An 18217-nucleotide genomic window follows, 5' to 3' on the forward strand; every position below is an offset into this window, starting at 1 on the left:
ATAATAAAGAAGTCTAGGGGTGTTTAATTTATCTACCTAGCCTATACTGTGTTGGGCCTAAGATTTCAAAATGCAATCCCAGCCCACGTTTGTTACCTTTGCTCCAGCCTGACAACTACTTATATTGACATAATCTTCATAGGAGCGAATTTGCAAGACTTTGGGGAAGCTCTTATTACGTACCGTTTACACACAGGGCTCCCTAACAAGCAGCCTCCAAACTATGGTACTATAGCTCGCCACAAATAGTGCTTGAACCCGCGAGGAAGATTTTGCTACTAATCCCAAATCACCTAATTCTTAATGACCTCTATGCCAATGTTATTGCACACATATTTGCACAAAGGGAATACTCGGCTATTCATCACTAAAACAGAAAACATAGAAAAGTTGGTGTTTAGTTCATTAAACATGCTTACTGCAGAACAGCCTTAAAAAAATCGCAAAGCCTCGCTAATGCACTGTCAGAAATCTGATAGTGGAAAACAAGACGTCCAAGCTGCAGGTCTCGAAACTTGAGGTTAAACTTGAGAGCAACTGGATAGAAATCTTCATACTTTAGGCCAGATCCCTCAAGATCAAGCCAGACAATGTTTGTCTCTGTTGGCATTGAAAGCTTTCCTCCAAGCTGTTCCCAAAAGTCTGACGCGTATTTAGCCTGATCCTGGGCTGCTTTCACCTTTCCGCCAAAGAAAACATCGTCGACAGCCGCTCTTGCGGGTGCAGCAATCAGCCCGGTGGCGCGCATTCCACCCCCTAGGAATTTGCGACACCACTTTGCGCGCTTGATATAAACAGAACTCCCGGTTACAATGCTGCCAAGAGGTGCTCCAATTCCCTTGGTAAAGCATAACTGGATGCTATCGAAACAGGGCCCAATCTCGGATAGGGTAAATGCCCCAGCGGCAACAGCCTCCCAAAGGCGGGTACCGTCTAAATGCATATGAATCGGCGGACTCTGCGAGCGCGCCCACTGGGAAATAGCGCGAACATCGGAGAGCGGCATGATGGTACCACGCAGCGTGTTCTCAAGGCTGATGACCCTAGTTGGGACCTCGTACACTGTTTCCCCCAGCGTGCTTTCCCGCTTAATGTCAGCCAAGGTGAGGTGGTGGCCATTGGATGGAACGGCCTGTCTAATCAATGCGCCGCAAAGAAGAGATGCGCCACCGGACTCAAAGGTATGGAAGTGAGCTCGGTGGTCGGCAAGGATCGAATAGGGTGGGACAGGGAGAGCCGCTTGATGGGCCACCTGATTGCCCATAGTTCCCGAGGCCACGAGAAGAGAGGCTTCATGGCCTACCAGGCCAGCAATATAATCCTGTAAGGCGTGAGTCGCTGGGTCCTCATCAGTGTCACCATCCCCGAGACTCGTCGAGATGATAGCTTCTAACATCCGCAACGTAGGCTTCGTGTAAGAATCTGACCGGAAGTCGTTGGACGATTCATCGCTATGTGACCATGCTAGATCACATGCAAAGATAGCTTCACGCTGAGCATCCGTAATCCTGAACTCATGTTGACCGGCCTTAGCTTCGAGGCCCACGGAAACTGTGGGACGAGGGGGCTGTTGGCGCTCCTTTGTATCGTTGACTGGCATGTCCATCGCTACTAGTGGTCGGACCTGGATACTGCTGGTCTTGCTGCTTGAGGCCGTGTTCTAACTTATGTGTAGCCGTAGCGGGATGGGGTAGACATGAAATATGCTTGTAAGTCAAAGATGGAGGAGATACTAGGAAACGAGAAGGGATTTATAGTGTAGGGCACCCAACGTTTATGCTCAATGTTTGATTGTAAATGCTTTAGGCAATTAGAAGCTGCTGCACTCACTGTCTAGTTTTCAAGGTACAGACCAAGGAGTATAGAAGTACAGGTACATTGCAAGGGCTGAATTTCCTAAGTTACCGTCTGATCACATTGAGGCCCTGTATAATCCCCTCTTCCCCCTGGTTAAATGCCCGTTAAATCGCCGTTCGCATCTTAGATCCCATATCATACTAATTGCTGGGGATATATGACTACTATTAAATACGCTCATGCCGGCCAACATATCGAAGTCCCTACTAAACCGTCTATTGGGTCTTCTGCGGAATCCTTGTTAAATGTTTATTGGCGCTCATGCCGGCCAACACGTCCGAATTCTCACTGTACCGTCTATTGGATCTTGCTCCCTGTTCAACCTGTGGAACGGCTTCTATGCTTATCCTGCCGCAGCGCACCCCACATCATAGAGGAAGCAATCATCTCCCTCCCACCGAAAGAATACTAGCTACCCTTTCTGCCTCCCGTGATTCACTAGTTATTATGTAAGAGAAAGCTGGCATAGAGGCCGAAGACCTAGTATCCTTGCCAACAGAACTCTGCCGAGATGATGTGAGCTTCCGATATCTATCGGTAGTTCATTAGAACAATTGCACCTAGTACTATGGCATCGATATAGTACAAAGTCAGAAGGAAATATTGGCTCGTCGGGGCTCGAGGGATATCAAACATCTTTACCAGAGCAATACCTGATGGAACCGCCCTAGCAATTCGAGTGCCAAAGCTCTTTTGGCTTATCAACTATTTCTGCCATGCTAATATACGGAAAGCTCCGTTTTCCACTCCCTATGGTCGTATGTATCGGCCAACTTTAGTAGGTGCAAAGTTTGGAGTGTCAGAGCTTGTCATAACTAGTCAGTTACCGAGTTAAGCGCCGAGCTTGTTGACATTGCGGAGCAACGAAATCCTACAAGGCGTAACAGGGGGTTCATAATTAATAAGATACCCCGCATAGTATGCATAGTTATATATGGCGTTTGATTCCTAAGTGAAAGGTACTTCTATCGCCGCTGAGAAGTACCTACGTATTTCGAAAAATTTCAACCCACCCCAATCCTGCGGCGAAAAGGAAGAAAATGGCGAACCTCACACGGCATGGTACCTGCATGTGCAAGGGCGTGGATTTCGAGGTAAAAGATGAGCCTGAGAAGGTGTACGCTTGTTATTGTGGCGATTGTAAACTGAATGCTGGTGGTGCTTTTCAAATCGTAAGTAATTGACCAGATAGTAGTGTATCCTACGGCCATATTAATACTTGTTAAACAGACAGCAGTCTTCAAAAAAGAGCAGGTTAAAGTGCTCTCTGGTGAGGATATGATTGGCAACTGGACTATCAAGAACACGTCCAGTGGAAATGAGAAACACAAACGCTTCTGCACTCGTTGCGGATGCACCCTTTGGACGATCCCTATGCTTCGCAATGGGGACATAATCATAGTTAGGACCTCTTTATTGGAGAACGGGTAAGTGTCCAGCCTTCCTTGATTTGAGGAGACCCGGAACTTAACAAATTCCAAGACTTGAGGCATATAAGCCCGAGGTAGAGCTCTTTTCTGACCAGATGCCGCCATATATGGAGTCCATCAAAGGGATCTAACATCCAAAACTTCGTGCTAAAGTTGGTGAAGACCTTTGGGGAGCTCCAGCAAGGGTGCTCGGCATTTGTTTCTCTATACAACAGATAGTGTTTCTGCGTGGTAGTTATAGCATCAACTATAGAAAGAAACTTGGGTTTACCTTCTTTCTCAACTATAAAATATATAACCGTGCTTGTCGGTGGGCGAGAAGTAGTCACCATTCCCACGGTTTTATAGACCAGGACATGGAACTCTAGGGTATCTAACAAGCCCACAAATGACTACCCCTCTGCCGCGATAGTTCTAGAAACAATAGCTAGAATACCCTTGAGTCTGTCTTGCGAACACGATGTGCCCTGTAAACATTACTTAGAAACCGATGCTAAATCTAATAAGCAACTACACTATGTAGCCAACCAGCGATCCTCCACTTCAACAGGCGGCCCAGTTCCGTGGTTCCATTCCCTCGGACGCCAGTATCTTCAAAATCCCCGAGGATTTTGTCGATGTACTCTCCAGCTCCGGATAAATGAAGTACGTGGGCAATGGCACTGTGCAAAGCAAGGAGCCGGGGCGAAGGGGGTTCAACCGTGTAGTTTTCGCTGAGGAAGAGCTTGCGGGTCACCGGAAGTCCATATAGCATTTCTTGGGTTGGGGAGAAAGTTTTGATGCGATAAGTATGTTCCTGATCAGCAACGGCCTCCAGGTAGATATCGAAGTTTCCAAAAGCAGTACGACATTTAGGAGTGAGGCTTAAAACATTCGGCGGCCGATCGATATCAGTACCATTAATGAGATGGCCCACATCATAGTCAAACATATTTAAAATCGCAAGTGCAGTTTTTTTAGGCTCAGGCTATATACATTAGCCAAGGGTATGGATATGTAGATTAGGTTTGAAACAGACTCACTAGCTGAGAATTCGTATCTGCTTGAGTTAGTGAATGCGGAATTATGTGGGCCACCTCTAAGACATCAGTGGGCTGTCCTTTAAGCAGAATCCCCTCATCATCTAGAGCCTTCTTGTCCTTGGATAAACGCTTGAATGCCTCATTGACGTCAAATGATCGCGAAACCACACAACGATAATGATCTCGGGCGAGACATTGAGCCCGAAGATGTGATACTCGCTCTGGTGTGCCGATAAATTCGTGTGGCCCCTGTAAACTTTTGATCGCTGAGAGGTTCGCAGGAAAAGGCTGCGGAGTCTTTCTGCCGGTTGATTTCACTGTACAAGGGTTAGCAATGCAGAGTAAGACGGGAGCAAGGGGACCGACAGGGAAAGTAAAAATTATCCAGCAGCGAGTCCGCAAATTCCTTCACATCATCTAGCAAATTTTCATCATACTCGATGGCTTCATTACTGTCAATGTCTCGCTCTAAATACCGGAAGAAGTAACGTAAGAATATATCCTGGGACAGTTCAGACCGTGAATATTCGTAGGTATAGCGTATAAGCAAGTTAGGTTTATATTTGTCGCTGGAGTTGATGCTGTTGCCAAAGTATTCGATGATGCTGTAGAATCGCTCTCCGGCGTGAGAGCGCTGACCAGCAGTCCAGGGCATCGATTCCACATTCTTTATGTTCATCAGGGGGGTATTAGGACTGGCACTGAACGTTGATATATTCAAGGGGGTGTGGTTTATCTCGGTTCATATCTTGCTTCCAACAAAGGGTCCAGTAAATGCCCATGAGAGTATTGTCAAATATTCTGCCCTTTGGCCAAAAAGACAAGTCCGCAGCCTGAGGCGGCAGAGAGACGAGTTACCCTGTGCAAAACTTATGTGCGACACCAGGGAGTATCTTGAAGGACCCAGCTCGACTCCTTTTATTTCCTTGCCTTGATGGCTGCTTTCTTTTCATTCACTATTGGTCGCTTGTTGGCTACGAAGCAGTGAAACCGATTTATGTGAAGGAATAGACGCGTCAGTGACGTCACTGAGAAAGACCACAAACAACACGAGATGTTAACAGCACAACCACCACGAATACTACCATTGACATCTCGATATTCTCACAGCATGCCCGTGAAGAAACGTAAAGCGTCTGACTCGCCTCTCCCAGATGGAACACGCCGGCAGAGCGGGTCTTCCTGGACGTCGTCGCGTTCACAGCCAGACCTGAGACGACCACACCCCAACGCACAGCAGGCAGAGGACTTTGGAATCGTCTTACGTGACTTCTACCCTCCTGAAATGAACAATGAACGCTGCTACGCTTACAACGAAGGGATACTGGAGCGGCCTATTGAAACATTGCAGCGGGCGCACAGGGAGACTGCTGGGCAATGCAAGAACGTCCAACCAGGCAAGGCCGTGGTGCATTGGTTTAAATCAGATCTTCGCCTTCAAGACAATCGCTCACTGCATAAAGCGTACAGCCTTGCTCGAAACTATGACATTCCGCTCATCTGCATTTACATATTCTCACCAGAAGACTTGACCGCACACTTATGCAGCCGGCCCCGAGTCGACCTCATCCTACGAACACTCGCAATCCTGAAATCAGACTTGGAAAAGCAGGATATCCCGTTATATATGGAGACCCAAGAAAAGAGAAAAGACATTCCCAAACGCATAGTTGAGTTGTGTAAGCAGTGGGGTGCAAACCAAATTTTTACCAATCTAGAGTACGAGGTGGACGAGCTGCGTCGTGAGGCGAAGATCGTTCGGTTATGCGCCAGACAGGGCATTATATTTGATACGGAGGATGACACCTGTGTTGTTGCTCCGGGTGATTTGTCTACGCAGCAGGGCAAACAATACGCTGTATATACCCCGTGGTATCGGTCCTGGGTGGCCTTTCTTATGGAACATCCAGAAAATTTGGAGCTGGTTGATGCGCCGACCCGCAATGCGGGCGATGCACGGAAACATTTCGAAGAGCTATTTCATAGTCAAGTCCCAGAAGCCCCAACATATATGCAACTATCTGATTCGGAGAGTCAGCGTTTTAGGGAAATGTACCCCGCAGGTGAGCATGAAGCAGATCGGCGACTTAAAGAATTCTTAGCGAAGAGAGGGAACCAATATCACGAAAATAGGGACTTCATGTCGAGCCAGACCACCTCCGTCTTAAGCCCGTACTTCAGTTGTGGCTCCTTGAGTGCCCGAGCCGCAATTTGCATGGCGCAGGAGGCAAACGGTAATGAGCTCGCCCGAAAAAATACAGGCTATTCGACGTGGATTAGTGAAGTTGCCTGGAGAGACTTTTATAAACACGTGTTAGTTCATTGGCCATATATCTGGTAAGTAACCTCAGATGTTTCTCTTTACTGTATGAATGGCACTAATAATTCTCACAAACAGCATGAATAAGTGTTTAAACCCGGAATTCACAAATCTAGAATGGGAGTATGACTTAGCCCAGTTCAATGCATGGTGTGAAGGCAAGACTGGCTTTCCCATTGTCGATGCCGCAATGCGTCAGCTCAAGCACAGTGCCTGGATGCACAACCGTACGCGAATGATAGTATCCTCATTCTTATCCAAGGACCTGCTTATTGATTGGCGGCTTGGAGAACAATTCTTTATGAAACATTTGATCGATGGAGACTTTGCGTCAAATCATGGTGGCTGGGGGTTCGGCTCGAGCACAGGGGTAGACCCCCAACCATATTTTCGCATATTTAATCCGTTACGCCAAAGTGAGAGATTTGACCCAAACGGCGATTATATTCGCCACTGGGTGCCTGAGCTGCGAAATATAGAGGGTTCAGCGATACACGACCCTTACGGGCGGGGTGCTAGGGAAACAGCAGAGAAGAATGGATACCCAAGACCGATTGTGAATCACTCAGAGAGTAGGAGCAAAGCGTTGGAAAGGTACAAGAAGGCCTCACATGGTGGCTAAAGTTCTATTACTCCCTGGTTTATGTCCACCTTGACCCTATCTAGGACCAAAGAACAAGACCTCACATGTCAAGATTAAGGTTTACCCTCGGTCCGGCCCGAAAGCCACTGAACTTTATACCTTGGTGTCAGCAACCCTTAGCGATACTTTTAACATTGTTGGCATCGCTTACCTATGCAGTACGCGTTATTCCCATACAGACCGGCAGTGACAGCTTCAATATTGCCCTCCTGGCCAGTTCGACCTACACACTTGCTTCATCCTTTGGAGATTCCTAGAAGTTACCGCAGAAAAGAAGGGCTATACATGCGGGAAACTTTTGGCCTACTCCTTCAAGTTTTGTCTTAATCCTCATCGGGACCCCAGTGGTTATCTCACTTGGTAACAGGCCTGGTTCTATGCAATTGACCCAGATACGGAGTGGGTAAGGCCGAATGCTGCCTTACTTACTGTAGAGGCATACTGGCCGGATGAATGTGTTTTAGTTGTTCTAGAAATGCTGGAGATGTCTATGACGGAAGACGAATGTCCAGGGCAGGAATAAGCCTTGCAGTAAGGAAATAATGAGGGGTCAAGTTTGAGATTAATGTTTGTTGCCAAACATCTCTTCCGTCTCCCTCAAGCCACGAGCGTGCGGACTCAGAAGAATAGTAGTCAACAGATGATTCATGGCTTTTCTTCCCCGCCTCTAAGGCTACCACAGCATTGTTGATAAAGATGTTAATTCCATTCGGCTCGTGAGTTTCTAGCTCCTTTAAGGGGCTTCCGACATCTTCAGAATTATATATCCGCTTTAATACTAACGCTACCATCATCAGTATATAATACACATTTCATACTATTAGACAGATCCCAAGATATTCTCCTCATAGATAGTGGTCGTCTTTCCAGTGGCCTGTGCACTGTTATCGGTATATCTCTCTTAGCAGATGAGAATATCTTCTCTATACGTACTGCCCACAGGCTTGTAGCGCACATCCTGGCCCTTTTTGTATTGAGGCATTTTGAAGGAGTTGTAGAATCAGTGTTATATGGCTGTTTTTTCGGAAAATAGAGTAATTTATTGTTTTGGGGTAACAGTTTTTTGCTAACATCCAAGACGGTATAAATTTCCCCTCTCTATTTAATGCCATACTTTCACTGGGTTAACCCCTAGGAAGATACTTGGAAGATGTTGTTATGCCATGCTTTTAATATGACTCCTGTTGGTGGTGGTGTCAACCTGCTGTATGCCTCTGCATATCTGCGTGTGGTCAACCCCTGAGTCACGTGGTGAGCATGTCATCTGCAGGGGCATCCCTACCACCTTAGATTGGAGCCATAGGCCCTGTGGTTGAGCAGTGTGAGACATGTATATCCACAGAAAACAACCCACTTAAATAGAGGACGTTCCCAGCTTTTGCTACAGTGTTCATTTGTTTATCCAGCTTCTTCTTACTCTCAATATTCTGGCAACGTGAGACCAAATACTCCAACTTTCTGATTATTATCCAATGTTTTTGAGATTGCATGCCAGACGAGCCACCAAAAACGCTATATTGAAAGCATCCTGGAGCCCTTCTTACACATCGACAGTTGGCCGCGTTCCGCAGTTGCTGCAACCGCAATTTCGGTTGGTATCGGGTTACCGGAACATGGCAACCTCACCAACAGCTGATTTAAACCCCTCTCAAATCGATGATCCCACCGTTAAGGATAGGCTAAAGGAGCCTTTTACTTGGGGCTGGGTGGTGTATAGATGTTCGTATGGCGACGAAGAGATATGGCAGCGAATGCTGAAGAGCCTCCAGAAGTCAGTTGAAGATAGTCTTGCTTTATATCAACGGATGGACCTGCTTCCTTCCCATAGAATGACAATCATGGAATGCAAGGATAAATTCGATGGAGCCACATCGCATGATATCCGCGATCACTTCACAAACTGGGTTGCCGACACGTTGGTGGATAAATTGGTTATCACACCGTCTGAGTCTGATCAGCAAATGATGCGAGAGATCTATTCTCCTACTCCTGGTCCAGAGTGGAATCTTGGCACTCGGCACAATTTTTGTCTCTTTGTTGATGATATTTGCTTAGAGTCGTTGAAACATATGAGTGATCCTGTTATAAAGCTGCTTGGAAAAAAATTCGGCGTGCGAGAGCCAGGAGACAGAGACTATATTGTATACCCTGGTTGGGAGGATGGCGATACAGACTGCGAGGAGGAAGATGTTGGCTGGATATATATCGAAATCTTGGACCATGTTTCATTATATGATATGCTGATGCAGACGGATTTCTGGTACGATTTATATTCTAGACCACCTCTTATGTGGAACATGTTCGATAGAAGTAAGGCACCGGGCTACTGGCGCAAATTTTAGGTGAAGATGGTTCCATTCTTTTTATTAGCAATGCCCGATAGACATCCCACCAGGCGCGAAAAGGCGAAAACACAAAATTGACCTTACTTTGGTTTACTCCGTCTAACTTATCGAAATATATCATACTACGTATGAGGGTACTTGGATAGTGTTAAGGCTCTTGTCCCAATATGCATGCGATTCGTCTTAAATACAAGAACGAAGCGGAAGGACTTATACACATGGTACTCGAACGAATCTTTGCACTTCTTAATGTATAAAACACTTCGTAGATTAACCACAGATCACATTTTGTCAATTTATCGCTATTGAAACCTCATACTTAGAACAACCCCACAGATATTATTATAAGACCGACCCTTGTGCTTCAATCAACATCTTCCGTGTCAAACTTAATTTGACCAACAGCTCTTACCAATTGGTTAGCAGTATGGACCAAAAGTGATGCAGCCACGTTTCCGGATACACTCCCAGTAGGGAATTTATCGTTTATAGCGTTGACATGAGTGTGTATAAATTTGGTTGCGAACTTCACGGCTGTGGCGTAATAGTCTGGTTCAAATTCTTTCCAGATGGGCAGGAGTCCTTTGAGCCCTGGCATATTGTTGTCGGTAAAGGCAATCTCTCTGGTTAATTCCTTCCTAGCCAGGTCAAAGTACGTCCGTAAGACGTTATCATTCATATAATTAAACACTCCAATAACCTAAAGTATGCTTAGAATATGTAATTTACAATAAGGAGTGGGTTTAGCTACACTTACCTTCTGCATTGTCACAATGATCTTTGTTGCCGCTTCTTCAGCGTCCTTTGCGTGTTCGGGAATATGCCCTATTGCAACTGTGTCAAGGGCTTTAGCAAAAGTCCCCGGGCCCATTGGATTATATTTTCGAAAAATTCTTCCCTTGATACCATTCATCTCACTTTCCAACAAAGACATGCCCCCGCGGTATGCGTGGGAACCAATGATCTCAAAAATTCGGTCATTGGGGGTTTCAGGCTTTGTCCAACCTCTTAGAGTCGAGGTTGAAAGGTCAACTCCGATTTGCGGTAATGTAATGGTATATAGTTTATTCCAGCTGTTATATACCTTCTCAGGGTCCAGTTTTGCGGCTTTCAATAAAGCCCCTGAGGGTAATTCGCCACTTACAGCCGCCTTAACCAACTTGAAAATCATTTGGATCTATTTTAGTTAGCCAGAGTATACAAAAACTGTCAAAACCACAGCGGGATGACTTACCTCCTGTTCATGCTCAGCTTGGAAGCCTCCGGAAATATCAGCCAGTGCTGTAAATTTTATAGCTGTGGAACTGCATATATCTTTCGCCATGCTGATGATTTCCTGTTAGAACTTTAATCAAGCACATATTATGAGGCTGAAGTAGTATCACCTATATCCACCGTAGAGTGGGATTGGCAAAGTCTTAGCCCCGATACCTTTGAATAGCTTTAAGCCACTAGGATGGCTTCGACTAGTCATTATCAGATGTTTAGAAAAAGATAACCCCTTGGTCATAAGTAGACTAGCTGATCGAATTCCCCCTCTGCGGACGAGAATGGGGCTACCATCTTCGTCAGATCGTATGGTAAGTGAGTTACCGGTATCATCGTTGCCCGAATCTTCACATTCATCAGAGGGGTCATCACATGGATCTATATGTCCACTTTCACAGGTAAAAGTTGTGAATTCGTCCAGATTCGGCTTGCAGCAGAGTGATTTTTTCCGGCCCCCTAGGATGGTCAGCGTAAATTTCTAGAGAAGGAGAGAGAGTTCTAACATCCGCAAGAGCCATAAGTGTCTCCACGTGTATCTGTTTCAAGTGTCACCTCCGTCTTGTCGCATGTATTATCGGCACAATCTCCCTGACCAACCCAGTGGCAGTCTTTGTAAGGTGGAGGACGGGTTGCAGGACAGCAATAGCTATTTCCATGATTAAAAACGGTGCCTCCCCAACTTTTATCCCATGCATAGGCCAATTTCATATCCAGGTCATTGCAGGGTTTATTGCTGGATTCATATTAGCGGATACTATTAGAATTAAGGGGTTAGAAACTTACGCTCCATCTGTCCAGTAACAACCATTGGTAAACGCTTCAAACTGTTCCATTTGGCAGCATAGGGCCTTCCCACCGCGACTGCATTTACCCGTGCCAGATTCACCAGGTTTACCGCCCCAGCTAGAGCCATCGAGGTGGATTTCCCCAGGATGGCATTGGCCGTTACAGTCACCTCCACTACCTCTCCACTGGCAGTTCTTAAGGCCGCTGTTCTTTGGGCAACACCAGGGTCGACCCCATTCGCCCTAGATAATTGTATAACTTTAGAACTGGATGCTAGGAAGCTTATATATCCAAAACTTACATCTTTTCCAGCTGAAGTAGCTCGGTCGTATCCCACTGTAGTATATCCTGAGCGACAGGTCGAAACCTGGGGGTTATCAAGTGCTACAATATCCCGGAATTTGTAGCAATCCTTCGCAAGAGACCCATTGAGATCACTTGAAACTGTATCTGGATCCGGGTTTAGTTGTTCTTGGGAATCCTTGATGGTTAGTGCCGATTCAATATTTGTCTTTCCAGTTATAGCTTTGTGCGCTGTGAATGAATAGTCGTCTTGCAGATATTAGCAGCCGATCTAAGTATTGAGTGGATTTATGAAGATAGGTTACCAAGGTCAGAGGCCCATATCAACGAGCCAGAGAATCCAATACTGTTTGCCCAGTCAATTTTTTGCTTGAATGTATCAGCGTCATCGTAAGAAATCCACTGGTCATTATACCAGGTAAAATATTTCACTGCCGCAGTTTTATCGTGAGCAATTTTGATGTCCCCATTGTTTAAAAGGGATTTGGTATTTTTTTCCTTCGAAAGGATATCTTGGATCTCGTAATAGGCCAGATCTAGATGCGTTAAGTAAGCTATTCCGAAATATGGGTGTTATGAAGACTTACACCCGCTAGTACGTGTGCAGATACCAGGGTCAGCACCTGCGCTAAAGGGACACCCAGGATCTGTACAGCTAGGGTCCTGGAGAGTGAAGGCTCGTCCATAAAACCCAAAGCCGATCGCTACCTGTGAAGGTTTCACCTCAACTCTCCATAGGAGTTCTGCCGCAAGCTTGATCTCTGTTAAGTTTGTGTGTGCCTGTGCAATCGAACCACTATGTAGATATGATTAGTAACTAGATTAGGCTCAAATGAAGGTTAAGATAAGCTTACATCGGGTTCGTCTGGTCCCAAACACCATGTAGATCGTACGACATCTAATACCCGTAAGCCTTTGCTCAAGATGACTTAAAGAGTAAAAGCCTCACAAGGTTCATCCAGTCTGCATACTTCAGCAAGCCTGGTAAATCAAACCAACGCATGTACCAAAATGAAGAAGGTCCTGTAAATGTGATACCCAGTTTTCGTCCGGACTTATCAAAAACTTTGCGGAGCGTCTTTACCATTTCAACATAATTTTTGGTGTCCTCTTTATGACCACCCCTATCAGGGGCACCAGGGTACTCCCTTCCATATACATGTATTAGCTTCATATACCATAACCGGGGGAGCCTCGAAAAACATCTCACCAATCAATATCAATCCCATCAAAACCGTATTGATTCAGGAAATCAAGAACATTATTAGCAAACTTCTCACGGTTCTCCGGACTTCGTGCAATGTTGCCGAATACTGGCTGTGTCATAGTATTATTATCAGAGAATGTCCAGCCTCCAATACTAATATATATCTGCAGTGAGGGCTTAATATCTTTAAGGGCTGCAATATCGTCAAATAAAGACACTGGGGTTGCTGTATCCATCGTCGTGAGTTCAAAGCTAGATGGGTCAATAAAGGCAAAGGCGTAATTGAGGTGGGTAAGAGCAGAAACTATTGTTAATTATAAGTGTCAAGGAAAACTGTGATATATTGATTTGTTGAAATTTCCTACCGGGAAGGTCTAGCGGCACCGTTTCGTGACAGTTGGATCGAGCATTCCATGCTTCATAGTAGCCGATTACTATGTAGTCACATTAGTGAACAATAGCTATTTATCCAATTCTTGACTCTTACCTCTAGATAGAGCTTTCCCTTTACTAGAACCACTTGGGGGTGAAGGGTGCAAAACACAATTGGATTGACATTTATCTCCACAGAAGTCTGCAAAAAATGTCAGAAATAGCAAAATAAAAAACACAAGAAAAGAGAGTTGACCTTTGGTTGTCCCACAGAAACCATATTCTGAGCAGCTATACTTGCCCCTGTTAGTCGCGGGATAATCTTGTTTTCTCGTGGCAGTGTCTATACCATGTATTTAAGGGACATGTCCGTCCCGGAGGATTCGAATGTTTCCCACATTCTGCGGAGGCATCACAGTTGCTCACGCAGCCTTCACCACAATAAGTTGGGCCATAGCCACAGTAGCCGCTGGCTGCTGGCTGTTAGCTTCCCTGTCTCCCATAAGCAATAATACTTTTACGTACCACCACAGCATGCACCATTGCTGCATGGTTCTAAACAGAGGCGTTAGGTAGAGAGTCAAAAACATGTTCCTAAGATATGAAACACTTACTATCAGGTCCACAGGAATAATCATCACGACGAGATAGCGCATCGTAGGCGAATGGCGGCGAAGATAGAGCCCGCCTGCCGAGTGATGATAGCTGAAGGGTAGGCGTATCACCTATTTTCAACCCTAAAGTCCCAATATAAAACCCATTTAGAAGGAAGATTCCTGGGAAAGAGAGTAAACCAAGATAAAGTCGCATCGCAAATGTCTGCCACTCCGTGAGTAATCAGAAAAAGTCATAGAATATAGACTGAGATAACTGTGACAATGGGACAAGAGCATATTCATGCTGAGGCAGGTGAATTATATATAGATGTTGCTGCGTGTAGCGAACAGTGAGCCCTCCTTGAAATCATCGAGACTGGGGAAGGGACACATTGACGGCCTCCGCCCAGTTCAGGGGAAGCTGGTTCTCCGAGTCACTTCATTCAAATTCTGCCACTTGTGCATATACTATTGATTTCGCAATGGGTCTGCATGCCAATCAGGGTATCTCTGAGAAAATGCGTCTAACAGAACATATAAAAAATCCCACTCTGCTTCCATTTTGGGATGTTGTCCGCGCGAGAGGTCAACCTGCGATGGAACGTGGAGGTATAGAAAGCGAGTTTTAAGAATAATAGACTCGGAGTATTCAGCCTGAAATAAGTTAAGCTTATCCTCCTCCGGCCCTGGAATGCCAAGACAAATATCCGCCGGCCCGCGTCCGAGTCTACCGCACTGCCCTGGTCCCTGCATGGGTGGATACTCAGGAACGACGTGGGCTATCCTTGCATTCGAACAGTTGTTTCCCTCTCGCGGCACGTTGTGCTAGCGAGGCTAGCTGTGTCTTTTATTGGTGGAATTGACTTCGACATGTCCTACATTCCATAGATCTCTATTGTATAGGGCCTGGATGTCAAGCGATTCTCGTTAAAAATCAGCTCGCTACCGCTCGGTAGTTACTTATCCGGAAACATAACGGAGTTGTTGCAACTTTGGCTTTGCCCCTTAATGGCATGTGCCAATTGTCCGTTTTCTTCCTCGGTAGATGCGAAGAAATGGCTCCCTGCCACATATCAAGAATTCATCCCGCCAAAATAAAAGGGAAGGTTCAAGGCTATCCAGAGGATGCAGGACAACCACAGTCACCATGACACTCTCCTATACTTGTCGTTCTCTTTTATCGTTAGGAGCGGCCATATTTGGTCTCTCTCCATTGGTGTTAGGCCAACAGTTCCCAGGCATCCGATACCCGTATGAACTGGATGGGTTGAGTGATGGGTGTTTGGCAGTGGTCAATACCACGATATCATCATGCCCCGCTTGGCTTCACGTACACGCAGGTCTATGGTGAGTTCCCTTATGCATTTTTGTCTTCATTATATCCTGATCGAATTATAGGGACGCGAGTGTCAAAATTCTTCCTCAGGAACAGCTTGACCAACTCTGCGAAACCACTTGTGCAGCAGATCTGAAAACACTTCGGACTTCGATTATGGCAGCGTGTACAGAGCCAAATGATATCATGGTTCCACCCTGGAACATAGCATACCCTGGTACGTACATAGCCCAATTGCAGCCAGATCCTTTACTGACACTCCTTTGCCATGAAGCGACATTCATGATTGACCGCTTTATATATGCAACAAACCTCTCCTGCCTCCAAGACCAGTAAGTACACCAGTATGGGGTAATATAAGGGTCAAACTCTGATACTTAGGTAGGCAATCTGGTCGTTACTGCGATCTTATGGTTTCTGAGTGGGCAAATGATACTAAAGCTGCGGAAGATCACGCTTGCTCCTTCTGTGAACTTGGTATCCAGCAAGTTCAGCTCTCATCACCCTTTGGCTACAGCGATAATGATGCTGTGGAGTTCTCATCCTTAACATCAAGCTGCAGCGCCAGTGGGTATAGCTATGCCACGCCAACCAAATACGCACTGAACTCGACCACTGCTGCGCCGGCTCCGACGTGCACAAGTTCGTGGTATACTATCCAGCCAGATGACACCTGCGTAACAATTTCCGGCGCTCATAACATCTCTACGTATAACCTAATTCAGGAAAACGCGATGGATGTTGCTTGCTACGCGGTGCACCTGCGCAAACGTCTTTGCCTCCCACAGCAATGTAAGGTACATCAACTTGGCATGGCAGAAAACTGTCGATCTCTAGTTAAAAGCTTGAATATTACAATGGCACAACTCCTAGCTTGGAATCCAATGATTAACTCGGGCTGTACGAACCTTGCCTCTTGGAGGGGTTGGTACCTTTGTGCAAGGTAAGTTCCCCATCTCTAACCCTTGTACCAGTTAGCCTAACAGAGGGTGCTGAATAGCTCGCCAACAAAAACAATCCCGGTCCAGGAAGGTGGTTCCTTAATAACCACGGCCCCAGCCCCGCGCCCAACTAATGCCCAACCGGAGACAAATACTATATGTGGACAATGGTATCAAGTATGTAAGAGTGTTCCGAATATCAATCGCAGAGACAGCTGACTAGATGCGTCAAGGTCAATTCTGGCGATGACTGCTCATCCATATCGCTCAGATATGGAATCTCGTTGCAGGACTTCTATTTCTTAAACCCACAGGTCAACCAGAAGTGTGAGAATTTATGGCTAAATTACTCATACTGTGTAAAACCCGTCGGCGACATCACGACGTATTCTGGGTATCCTGTCTCAACCCCTTCAGTCACTTTCACAAGACCACGCCCCACGTCTACTTCCTCTATGTCTACTGAGACCACGCTCCCGACTCCGGACCCCAGCCCCCTTGCTCCAGGGACTATTGAAGGCTGTTACGAATATGGGGACCCATGGGACGAAGAAACAGCTAAAATTCTTCCCCCTGGGACGTCCCTCCAAGATTTGAACTCCTGTCAAGGTTGGGCATGGAATGGTGAAGTAGAATATGACGAGCTACTCGCCTGGAATCCGAGTCTTATATGGGATAGAACTAAGCCAGCAGAGACTTGCTTTTTGAAACCAGGATATAGGTATTGCATTAGACGTTGGAAAGTTCGGCGTAAGTTCCCGCCAATTTGATTGAAGACAGCATACGGTTGATACTAAACCTAATATCAATGTAGCGACTCGTCCCCACGACTTTTGTGTTGAGCCAAATATAAGGCTGATACCCCCAACCTCAGTCCAGCAGTCGGATTGTAACTGTTATGTACAGCTACATAAAAGTGATAAGGGTATGTGAGAATAGCCTTGGAATCAACAGGCACGAATGTAATAAACCAGCTAACAGCTTTATAGACGACTTCAACTGTTCTATGATACCCGAGTTTGTGAAGACCAGTATTCCAGAATTCGTCGCTTTAAACCCCTGGATAGGACAAAACTGTGAAGCAGACATATTTGACAGGGTATCTGACGATGGCTTTATCCAGTTCTGCGTCGAGGGCTCAAAATCAAGCTCGACATCTACCGTAACATCGGCTCCATCCGCAACATCGCTACCTCCATCAACTCCCACCCAGCCAGGTGCTGCTAAAAATTGCAAAAAGTGGTATGTTGTTGCTGATGGTGATACTTGTTGGAGTATCACTCAAAAATATGGAATCTCTCTGGATGATTTCTCTTCGTGGAACCCAGGTGTTGGGGCAGGCTGCTCGGCACTGTGGCTTAACTATGGAGTTTGTATTGGGCTATAGGACTGAGCAAGACATAATCCGGCACAGCGTAGGTGGACAGGAGATATTCGTGTTCTGGTGGTAATAGCTCTGTATTACTTTGATCCATCTGTAGACAGGCGTGAATTGCCGAGTGCAAATTGTAATATCAATCCAAGAACTTGTCATCAAAAGCACGTTTATAATTTCTTTGTAGAGCGCAGGTCAGTCAAGGTGTTGTTTTGCTGAGTCGCTACTAGGTAGTCAGAGAAGGTCAGATTAAACTTCTTAAAGTTCTGCTGATCCAACCTTGTTTGTTTGTAGATTTGAGCTTAATCCTAAAAGCGCCAGTCTCTAATTTCCATCCCAATGGCCTTATCTTCTTTCATCTTTCGTATGCAAGTAATAATCTCCTAGTTGCATCTTCTGCACTTATACGGAGCAG

At 45.8% G+C, this 18217-nt stretch overlaps 8 protein-coding genes across 8 annotated transcripts; 4 read left to right on the plus strand and 4 right to left on the minus strand.

Moving 5' to 3' along the window:
- Positions 1–415: 415 nt before the first annotated feature.
- Positions 416–1606, minus strand: MCYG_07418 (l-allo-threonine aldolase; the record flags this gene model as incomplete). Its single annotated transcript, XM_002843589.1, has 1 exon — positions 416–1606. The coding sequence occupies one exon, from the start codon at positions 1604–1606 to the stop codon at positions 416–418; it is 1191 nt and encodes a 396-aa protein (XP_002843635.1).
- Positions 1607–2897: 1291 nt separating this feature from the next.
- On the plus strand, positions 2898–3522 carry MCYG_07419 (conserved hypothetical protein; the record flags this gene model as incomplete). Its single annotated transcript, XM_002843590.1, has 3 exons — positions 2898–3029; positions 3088–3284; positions 3468–3522. The coding sequence occupies 3 exons, from the start codon at positions 2898–2900 to the stop codon at positions 3520–3522; spliced, it is 384 nt and encodes a 127-aa protein (XP_002843636.1).
- Positions 3523–3679: 157 nt separating this feature from the next.
- Positions 3680–4988, minus strand: MCYG_07420 (conserved hypothetical protein; the record flags this gene model as incomplete). The annotated part of the gene is made up of 4 exons (XM_002843591.1): positions 3680–3754; positions 3802–4254; positions 4310–4626; positions 4676–4988. 4 exons carry the CDS (start codon positions 4986–4988, stop codon positions 3680–3682), a joined length of 1158 nt encoding a protein of 385 aa, XP_002843637.1.
- A 432-nt stretch (positions 4989–5420) lies between these two features.
- MCYG_07421 (deoxyribodipyrimidine photo-lyase) lies at positions 5421–7529 on the plus strand (the record flags this gene model as incomplete). The annotated part of the gene is made up of 4 exons (XM_002843592.1): positions 5421–6543; positions 6628–6646; positions 6708–7243; positions 7432–7529. 4 exons carry the CDS (start codon positions 5421–5423, stop codon positions 7527–7529), a joined length of 1776 nt encoding a protein of 591 aa, XP_002843638.1.
- A 118-nt stretch (positions 7530–7647) lies between these two features.
- MCYG_07422 (short chain dehydrogenase/reductase family protein) lies at positions 7648–8762 on the minus strand (the record flags this gene model as incomplete). Its single annotated transcript, XM_002843593.1, has 5 exons — positions 7648–7741; positions 7768–8042; positions 8155–8370; positions 8440–8523; positions 8574–8762. 5 exons carry the CDS (start codon positions 8760–8762, stop codon positions 7648–7650), a joined length of 858 nt encoding a protein of 285 aa, XP_002843639.1.
- Positions 8763–8885: 123 nt separating this feature from the next.
- MCYG_07423 (conserved hypothetical protein) lies at positions 8886–9695 on the plus strand (the record flags this gene model as incomplete). Its single annotated transcript, XM_002843594.1, has 2 exons — positions 8886–9582; positions 9643–9695. The coding sequence occupies 2 exons, from the start codon at positions 8886–8888 to the stop codon at positions 9693–9695; spliced, it is 750 nt and encodes a 249-aa protein (XP_002843640.1).
- Positions 9696–9981: 286 nt separating this feature from the next.
- Positions 9982–12873, minus strand: MCYG_07424 (symbiotic chitinase; the record flags this gene model as incomplete). The annotated part of the gene is made up of 10 exons (XM_002843595.1): positions 9982–10251; positions 10375–10794; positions 10852–10898; positions 11049–11364; positions 11439–11532; positions 11670–11914; positions 11974–12206; positions 12281–12511; positions 12563–12771; positions 12830–12873. The coding sequence occupies 10 exons, from the start codon at positions 12871–12873 to the stop codon at positions 9982–9984; spliced, it is 2109 nt and encodes a 702-aa protein (XP_002843641.1).
- Positions 12874–15297: 2424 nt separating this feature from the next.
- Positions 15298–17878, plus strand: MCYG_07425 (LysM domain-containing protein; the record flags this gene model as incomplete). Its single annotated transcript, XM_002843596.1, has 9 exons — positions 15298–15497; positions 15549–15703; positions 15761–15818; positions 15872–16429; positions 16487–16604; positions 16718–17177; positions 17242–17352; positions 17417–17669; positions 17815–17878. The coding sequence occupies 9 exons, from the start codon at positions 15298–15300 to the stop codon at positions 17876–17878; spliced, it is 1977 nt and encodes a 658-aa protein (XP_002843642.1).
- Between the last annotated feature and the right edge of the window lie 339 nt (positions 17879–18217).

This window comes from Microsporum canis, genomic scaffold (assembly GCF_000151145.1).
Source record: "Microsporum canis CBS 113480 supercont1.7 genomic scaffold, whole genome shotgun sequence".
Taxonomy (NCBI): domain Eukaryota; kingdom Fungi; phylum Ascomycota; class Eurotiomycetes; order Onygenales; family Arthrodermataceae; genus Microsporum; species Microsporum canis.